Source organism: Limulus polyphemus, unplaced genomic scaffold (genome assembly GCF_000517525.1).
Source record: "Limulus polyphemus unplaced genomic scaffold, Limulus_polyphemus-2.1.2 Scaffold3600, whole genome shotgun sequence".
Classification (NCBI taxonomy): Eukaryota; Metazoa; Arthropoda; class Merostomata; order Xiphosura; family Limulidae; genus Limulus; species Limulus polyphemus.
The window spans coordinates 23376-33653 of NW_013669210.1; the positions used below are offsets into that span (position 1 = coordinate 23376).

The window sequence follows — 10278 nt, forward strand, 5'->3', positions numbered from 1 at the left end:
ACAGAATTCTGAAACATTTATGTATGTCCCCTTTTTGTTAATAAAAAATGTTGTATATCATAAGTGTCGTAATCTTGTTTATTATCAAACGTTGTTTTCCTTTGAACACATTGATTTCTACATAAAAATCATTTTGGGGAAATTACCATTTACCTTTTTAGCTAAGTTCCAGAAGGCTATCCAACTATGAACACAAAACATATAGTTCTAAATGTAATATATTCACAAAGTACACATTTACTCATACTTGTATCAATACAAATTTTATAAAAGGTGTAGAAATGTAACTTAAGTGTACAAAAACTGCTGTACGACATATATAGATTTATTAATGATTATATACACCTCATTGTAAATTGAAATGATTGTTTATAGCAATGTATTGTTTATTTTATGGATAAAGTACCTAGAAAATTACAGGAGTTATACGTACACATCTTTAATGCATGAGTAATGAAGAGTAGGTAGAAAATTTCAAAAGCAGTCGCTGCCCAATATGGTTTGGCAGTTTTTGAAGTCATGATGTGAACTGGTTTTTACACCCACTGTCACTGTATGCACAGGATTTAGAACTTTAGTTCACTGTACTAGTAGCTTCAAATGCAATTTTGTGTTCATCCAACCTTGAATGTTGACATGTATTAATTATTTTGTGCACATGTACATTAGGTTACTAACCCTTGACCAAACTTTGTAATCAGCCAATCATGACAATTACAGGTATAATCGATGTGGTTAGTGATTTCCAAGCAACAAAGCAGGACTGGTAATTTATGTGAGAAGGAAAAAGGAAATTATATGGTATGATTCATAACACACCTGAAATTATTTTTTAGAAGGAATCACTGATGTCAAGCATGTTAACAACTCGGATAACCATTGTGAACTTGAATTTTATGGTATATCACCATTGACTGAATAAAATATTGAATAAAGAATTTAGCTCATAGTTAACTGTCCTTTTTTTTTCTTTTTAAAAAGCAACAAAAAAAACATCCAACAATTTGTTTGGACTTGTAAAGTTTAATAGTGCTTAAAAATAGTTGTGTCTAAATTTCAAAGTAATATTTGACACCAAAAACTGTTGTCATGTTATATTTAACAGACAGAATGTGACAGCTGACCACACACACACACACACACACACACAAGTGTATTCTGGCTTCTAGAATAGTGAAAGATGAAAACAATATATTTAAATTGGTGTTAGAAATATGTATATAAATACACAACATTTCTCTAAAAAGGTTGATGTTACGCTGCTTAAAATGAAATAAATGTAAGTTATAGATTTCCATTTTATGTTATGAAAATGAAGACATCACCTCCATTTTATTATTATATAAAGGTCACAAGCTATCATTGTATGGTGTCAATGATTATAATTTACTTTTCACTAAGCATATCATATAAGTAACAGATATGTTTGTTTGTAGTCAAGTAATTTATTTTTATTCCCATTCATACATGTGTGGTTTGATAAACTAGCTTCGCTGTACTTCTTCCACTGATATGAACATGGATTAGCTTGTAACAACTCATTAAGTAAACACAAACTATCTCATGTTATATTGTGTACAACTACAGTGTTATAGGTGTGTGTGTGTGTGTATATACAATAATAAACTTCAAAACTAATTACACCAATAATGAATAGATGTTGTAAGAAACAAGCAGTGTATAATGTACCATAATTTTTGACACATAAAGTGACACTATCATTACAGCCTTAGTCACCATTATAAAACAAATTGTTTATAGTATGTAGTTGAAATACTCTGTACATAATAAAGTGTCCCTTCCAAAAGTTTCATCATGCTTGAATGACTATTAATCATATGAGGAGAGAGCATCATTACCTGCATTCAGTTTATATGATTTTAGTTAAGTTGTTTCTCAAATAAGTAAGCCTAGATGGTTAATCAGTTTTAATCTGTGTTTATTCTGCATTCATTGTGAAACCTTTGCAAACTAATTTATTGTTAATAGAAGTAAATGTGGAAATGAGATGCATGGAATGTTTGTGACTAATTTACATAAATATGAAAATTAGTTACTAACCACGAGTTTAGCTTGGCCAATATATTGTATTGTATGGATGGAAAAGAAAAAAAAGGTGTAGAAAAGGATATGCTTAATAGTTTTACTCAAATAGACGGTTTCAGTTAACATATTTATTTGTAATATCATTTATTTGTAAGATAATTTTAAATGTAGTGTTGCAAACTTTAGTCAGAAATAAGTTTTATTATCAATCTATAATAATAAAAAGACGTGTGTTTGTGTGTATAACTGCCATAACTCCAAGAGGAAAGGACCTAGAAACCTGAAATTTTCACGCATACTAAGTGGGCCCTGAGGGTGTGCACCTGGGTATCATTACTTATTCATGTGCATGTGCATCTTTTTAATGAGGCAAGTCAGTGAAAAGCCACATAGAAAAGAAGTGGTTCTTTATGTAACAGCTTCTAATGTATAGAAAAGTCAATGCATTTTGGTAACAATATATTCCAACAATGGGTTTTATGTCATGTTGCTTAGCAAGAAAAGTATATAGGTTATACTTTTATGCTAAAATGGGTTCAGAATACACACAATAACATAGTCATCTAGAACATATCAATCTAGTAACCCGAGCAAAGCCAAGTACTTACGCTAGTTACATGATAATTTTGACCAAGAACAGTATGTATAAAAAGTGATTTCCATACTTACATGAGTGGTTTTAGTGCATTTATATTTTTACATTTTACAGGTCCTTGTACAAATATTCATTGATGAAGTTGATTAAAAAAATACAAATGATGGATTGTTTGTATTAGTTTTCATCCTTACTTAAAAAAATTAAAATAATAGCCTCATGAATTAGATCATTGTTACAGTATATGACATATTTAAAATAAATTCCTTTTTTATTGTTATTGTAATCTGATGATTTTCGATGAATATTGCCAACATTTTGTCCTTTTTAAATGTTCTTCATATTTTTGTCATATCTTAGCAGTTTGTAGCTAAGTATTTAATTCCTCCATACTATATATTTTTTATAAAAATATTGCTATGCAGTGATTGTACTCTTTGTGTAATTTCAAAACAAACTAATCTCTATATGTGTGTGTATATATTTTAAATATCTCATTTTTTATGTTAAAAACTTCTTTACTCTACAGGGGCAGTGAATTGTGTGATGTCAGCATTATTAAGCATATGCCTAATGTTGAAGTTTTGTCACTAAGGTAAGATGAACATAATTGTTATTAATTTTTTAATGAAAGTATTTTTTAGTTACTGACACTGTGAAATCAGGCATTTTTAATTGTGAAACTTGAGAGTTAATAAAGTTTAATTACTTGTGTATCTTTGATGAATTGTCAAATTACTATTTCTCAACTCTGGAAGTTATATAACAATTTGAAAACTTTCCATTGAAAGCAGGATATATAACAATACTAAAATGTTAGTTATTCTAATCATTTGACCAAATTTTTCTGAATTTCATCAAACCTTGTTGTATTGTTACTTAAGTAATTCACATACATTTATAAGATGATTTTGAATTTGAAAATCTCTAAAACTAATGAAAGTTAGACCTCAGCCCATCTCTTAATAATCTGAATTTGTAGCAACCCAGTTAGAATAAATATACTTGTATTACTCGTACCTTACTTGTTCTGATTGTGCCACATTCAGGTCCTTTGCAGACCAAATTTTTCTGAGTTTGTGATAATGAAAGGTATTCAGACATCTGTTATGTTTGGTGAAAAATCAAGTTATTATGCATATTATTTTTACATCTCGTGCTACTGAGAGAGAGAGATATTCAGAGATTTATTTTTATTTTGGAACATGTAGATGTGTATGGAATACATAGACTTTGTACTGTTTTTAGTGTGAATCATCTATCAAGTTTGGCTGACTTTGCTCACTGCCCGAACCTTCAAGAACTTTATATAAGGAAGAACAACATTTCTAATATCAATGAAATTTGTTACCTACAAAAAGTACCAAAACTTCGAAGTCTTTGGTTAGCTGACAATCCATGTGCAGAGAAAGAAAATTACCGCATGACAGTCTTACGTGCATTGCCACATCTTCAGAAGCTTGATAACTTAAGTAAGTTTCAGCATAAAATGGTAAAGAAAGTTGAACACAAGTAAAAAATAATTTAAAATATGTGTAGCCTTAATCTATGCAGAAAAGTGTGTTTAGTCTGCAGTAAATTTTAGCTAATGAATTTGTAGCTGACTCCATTGTGATTTCATTATAACTATCTGGTTGTTACAATAAGTTTTCAGTTTTATTACTAACTTCTGAATAATATAATTTTAACTTTATTACCTGTATTTATCTGAAGAAGCTTGTTAGTGTTGTGTAACATATGTGTTGGCTTTATTTGTATTGTTTTTCTTTTTGTGTGGAAATGCAAGACCCAGAACAAAATTAAGACTAATAAATGTTTCTTTCAGCAAAGTTTGCTTATTTAGAAGGAGTATTCAAGACACATCTTACCTGTAGTAAATCTGTAATTGCATTTGTTGTCAAAAGTTTTAGGATGCATTTTTCCTTGAAGGATATAAGTTTCAAACGAATACAAATAAGTATTGTCTAAGAACAAAATTATACTCAAATGTCTAGCTGCTCATTACATGATTCATGCCTTGAGTACCATGACAAAATATTTAATAAGCTTGTTTCGAGTTGCATATATATATGTATGTGTTTTTATTGTTTAAGATGTACTTATAAATACCTCTTCATATTGAAATTAAAACAGTTAACACATTTGCTGCTAATGACATATTAATGCATCAATCTTTTGTATTAGTCAGGCACTATTGACGTATTAACATGTCAATCAGCTAAGGGACTATAACTATGTGTGAGCCTACAGATAAACAGTCCCTTAGTGCTGTACAATGATTATATGTGTGCTGCCCTCTTGTGAATAAAAGAAAAAAATCACATCATGTGACATCAGATTTCTACAGTGGTTTGTTTTGGTTTACCATTATAGCTACAAGGTGGCAGGGTTGCTCAAATTTTTAGTCTGAGTGAAACTGAGTATTTACAAGAATCTCATCCTGAGTCACTTGAGGAGGACGACATGGATAGGGATAGTAATTATGAGCTTAGTGATTCTGAGTCTGATGATGAAAGAGGCCAGGACTGTACAGACCAGATAAATATTAAACCTAATTTGTCTGTAGCTGACGCTGCCAATCCAGACAGTGACACTGGAATATCAGTGTCAGTTAATGAATGTCAGATTGTATAGGCTACATATGCTTGTCCAACTGACATTTCTTTTACTGTACAGCATCAAGTGGTTGCAGGTTTGCCATTAGAGGCTGTTGCAGTTGAAATTTTTAAACTGTATGTGACAGAGGATGTTGTGAATACGATGGCCACTGATATGAGTCTGTTTGCTGACCAGTTCTTGAAATTGAACCACCTGTTTCTAATGCTTCTTTAATGCAAGTAAACAATACAATTTGCTGTGTGTTATTGGTTTAGTGCATGGGTTAAAATTGCTGCAGTGGAAAATGTGTTAATGTTGCTTTATATCTTAAGCTTATATTTAGAATTTTGTGTAAAATAGTTTTAATACAAATAGAGAACTCATAAATATTTTAAAGTAATAACTAAAATAGTAAACTGGCACAAAAATGTTATATCATACGTAAACTTCTTGCTGGCTTAAGTTTTCTGGCTTATGCTAAGTATATATGTGTGGACATACTAGAAATATTTGCTGATTAAAACAGTTACTATTGTTATAAGTTATCTTGTATATAATTTAAATATAGAAGAGATGTGCTGTTTTAATGGGTTTTCTGTTTTTTAATTTATTTGGGTATGAACTTACAGGTACAATGCACGTTCATGTTAACATATCTAATTAATGTTTGTGAGAAACTAGAAAAGATAGGGTAAAACAGTGACAAAGTACAGAGATGTGATAAGACACGTGTATATGTACCATATTTTTGTTTATTTTACCTTTATCTTATGCTACAAAGCATCATATTTTTTTGTCGATTTCTTTGTTAGTCAGTGAAAATGGTGATACACCACAAATTTTCCTTAAGATAGTAAGTCTGATAGATCAGATGCGTTGTGTTAACCACTTACTGTTCCAAAGCATTTGTTTTCATGAGCCTCGTGGTTGTGTTATCCACTTACTGTTCCAAAACATTTAAATGCTTTGGAACAGTAAGTGGTTAACACAACCACGAGGCTCATGAAAACCGTTGTCATGAGCCTCATGTAACCAGATGGCTCCCTTTATAAAGTGCATATACATATCTGTATAGCAAGTGAAGCATGACAATTGGACACTGACAAATCAATCTCTTCATAATAATCAATTAATGCAAAATGTTATATGCAGTAGAGTTAATACCATAAAATCTTAAATTATATGATAAAATTTAAGGAATCCTTTCTTTGACAATTTTGGTATACAAGTAAAAGTTTGTATACATTGTGAATTAGAATTATTCTCTGGCACTTTATAAAGTTGCAATTACCATATCTAAAAATGCCTTTCTTTCCTGAAGTTACAAATGTTATTATTGTCATCCCAGTCAGTTACAAGGCAAAATTGTTTGTTGTAGGTCTGAAAATTATTATTTTTTTTATAATAAAAAATTATAATAATTATCAATTATTTTTTGTTCCAGACATTTAAATATTAATTATTTAAGGATAACCTACCCAAAATTTTCAAGTTCTTTTAAGGCATAATTTTTGCTGAATTATTTCTTATTTGTTTTAAATTGTGAGAACTTTGTTTCCAAAGTTTAATTTCACACAAGTATGGATAAGGAAATGATGACTGAACCTTTTTTGGGGGTAGCTTGTGCAGTATCCTCTGTCAGTGAAGTCGAATGTGAATGCTGGGAAAATTATAACAAATAATATTTGTAAGGTCCTGAAATTCATGAATTACTCTATGTAGTCTGATGCATGTTAAAAACTTCTGACTGTTCATGTTAGTTTACTACTCTTGGTAGTGGTTCTGCTTAAACTATAGCATGGCATGACTTATCAACAGAGCAGAAAGATTTCAAAGTTACTGGTCCAGTGGACCAACAATTTAAGTTAATTTTGCACACTATTGTAGTGTCAGGGTGGTTGAAGAAATCTTATTATGTTGTCATTGGTAAACATTTGTTCAGATAACAGCTATTTTAACTCGTGCTCAAACAGAAAATACTAAAGTTTTCTACAACTGATATGTTATATTTACATATGTATAGTATATTTTATGATTGTATAAATGCATTCAAAAAATTATTTTTTCAAAATGTTAAGTTAATACAAATAATGTTTTAAAATGTATGTAATTTGTACAAAAAATGAGTATTGATCTCATAATCAAAACTAAGAGCCTCATACGAGTGAGTTTGCCTTGATAGCATATTTTACAACAGACTGCCCAAGGATCCCACTTCCTGCCATGATAAGGGATGGCTTTGAGGTGTGTGTATTTTGCTGACCTTTAATGCTATGTTACGAAAGTTTATAATCTGTGTTGTTTTCTCTTATTTAGGAAAAATTTTCTACACTTTGATTTTCATATTTAAAACCTTTAGTAGACTCAAAAATATCTTAGTTACATGTAAGCATGTTTCTTAATTGTGTAATTTTGCATCTTGTATTTCATGAAAATATTCAGAATTAATTGTGAAAGTTAAGTTTATAAAATAATCCATAAAAGGGCCAGTGGAAATGTTTATGTCAAAATGAAGGTAGGAATGTGAGGTCTATATAGAACTGGAAGTTTAAACAACATACTACCAGGAAATGAAGTGTGATATCGTAGGGCTAAGTGGGATTAATAGATTGGCTCACGGGCTTTCATGAGTGAAGGTTGTACATTTATTTATGCAGGAGTAGATAAACATCACAGATGAGTAGGTCTACTAGTGAAAGAGGAATTAACCCTATGTATCCAAGTGTGAAGATGAATTATGTAGACATTAATGAGGAAGTACTGGAACATGCAGAGGCAAAAAAGGAAACTGCTGGACGTATGTAAGAAACAAATGTTACTTTGGGTATATATAATTAGTCAAGGGAGGTTGGCAGAGATTCTTCTTAAAGAAGAAGAGCAAGAGGCAGGCAGAAACTTGCATGGCTCAAAGACATTAGAAAAATGTTAAATTGAGAAACATTAAATAGGAAAGTTAATGCAGGCAGCTAGGAATAGAGAACAATGTAAAAATACACATACACACAAACAAATCATAACTATCAAATAAAACCGTAAATCACCCAGTGGGTGTGTGGAGAACTCAGGATAAACAGTTTAGTGTTACATCACATAATGTCTTCTCTAGCTAGTCGTGTTCCTCGTGCATTACTTTATGTGAAAAAATTTATTTTTTCATTTAAGTTACCTTAAATAATCTAATAAGTTTTTTAATTTTTACATATTAATTACTTTGTTAAAAAATATATACATAAAAAAAAAGAAATTTATAACTTGCAATACTTTTAGGTCAGTTTACAGTCATTGGCAAATACATACATAAATAAACAAAAAATAGACAAATCATTGTGAAGTGTTGCAATATCAGTCAAATAATACACGTACATGCTTATCTAACATTAATAATACAAGATGTTTCACCCATAGGTATCCATTTTATTTTTCCTGTATATTATAAGAATGTACAACTTTCTAGTTGAAATTGGTATGGGACAGTTAGTGTAGTTTTAATTAGTACTCAGCATGTTCACCTTTTCATTCAACATGCTATGGAGATGTTCAACAAAATTATCCATAACTTTTTCACAGACTACATGGGATATACCTTCAATAACATCAGTGAAACGATATCGCAGCTCATCCAAGGACTGTGGACGTGTAGCTTAAACACTGTTCTTGATGAAACTCCACAAAAAAAGAAAGTCACAGGGAGTGAAGTTGGGGGGATCTTAGGGGCCAAGCAGTGGGTCCATATCGACCAATCCATTTGTAGGGGACCACTGCATTGAAGAAACTATGAATGCTTCATGAGAAATCTGAAGGAGCACCATCTTGCTGCAGATGAATTGAATGTAGCATAAGTTTTCTGTGTAGTTGAGGCACCAAAAAAAATGTTTTTGACATTTTTAGGTAAATTTTTGGACTGACATCAAAGAAAAATGGTCCAATGATGTAAGATGATGTCAGGAGACACCACACATTCACTTTTGGTGAGTCTCAAATGTGTTGGCTAGTCAATTGTATTACAAATTGTACTAAACAAAGCTTCAAAAACTACACTAACTGTTCTATATCAGTTTCAATTGGAAAGCTTTATGTTCTTATAATAATCAAGGAAATAGAATGGATACATCTGAGTGGGACACCCTGTGTTAACAGTTTTTTGAATATTTTATGTGTAAATACATTGATTTTCATGGAAAGCAAATTTACGTATTGGGATATCAGATGAATAAGTTTTAAAAAGGGAAATTAGAAACTTGGGTGGTGGGATAAGCAACAAATATTGCAGTAAAATAGTTAACAAAAAATGATCTCTCATTCTAACCGAACATGTGAAAATTTTATCTTAGATAAGTCAACATATGATATGACTACTCCACAGTTAACTTAACAAAAGAGTAAAGTTTTACGAAATTTATTTGTATTTTTCTAAACCACATTGAAGTTTCCTTGAAGTAAAAATATAGTTGGAATATATGTATAATGACAATTTTTTGAGAGATGCAGTAAAGTTGGTATGTAATCAAATAAGTTGTAGTTTATGTAAATTTTGCTGTTCTTATCTTTCCTACAGTGGTTCAGCCAGAGGAAATAGTCCGAGCCAAGAAAGAAGGTGATATTTTAATCCATCCTGAAGATATTGTAGAGAGGGATGAATCTCCATTAGGAACCAGGGAGATGCATTCTGTAAAACCAGTTCACATTCCATCCTCTGTTCCACAAGCCAGAGAATTTGATCGCAATGACTTAAGGTAGTTCTTTTAAAATGTGTAGTGTTTTAACCTTTGAAGTGTTTGATAGTCAGATTGTTTTAAAAGCCTACCACAAGCAACCCATTGTCATCAAATGCTTTTGAACTCCACATTTTTTCTTTCCATATTACATTAATTAACACCAATTACAATTTGTGGTGTCCCACAGCTTCTATGCTGCTCTCAAGATACTGTTGGCATAGCTGTGAGTTGGTAAATTTAACATTAAATAAGTAAGTTTTTTTAATTCTGATGTTCTTTTAATTGCACCCTCAGTTATATATGTCTTTTATTTGATCCACCCAC

The 10278-nt window shown here is 30.9% G+C and overlaps 1 protein-coding gene across 3 annotated transcripts in view; it reads left to right on the forward strand.

Moving 5' to 3' along the window:
• The window catches only part of LOC106469663, a 51978-nt gene that overhangs the window by 20690 nt on the left and 21010 nt on the right, over positions 1-10278 (forward strand). For all 3 annotated transcript variants that reach the window (XR_002612888.1, XM_013930163.2, XM_022398235.1), the window contains exons 3-5: positions 3171-3236; positions 3890-4113; positions 9795-9972. Coding sequence is in view for 2 of the 3 variants with exons in the window: in XM_013930163.2 (XP_013785617.1) it covers positions 3171-3236; positions 3890-4113; positions 9795-9972 (468 nt within the window). In the remaining variant the exon portion in view is untranslated. The remainder of the gene's footprint in view (positions 1-3170; positions 3237-3889; positions 4114-9794; positions 9973-10278) is intronic.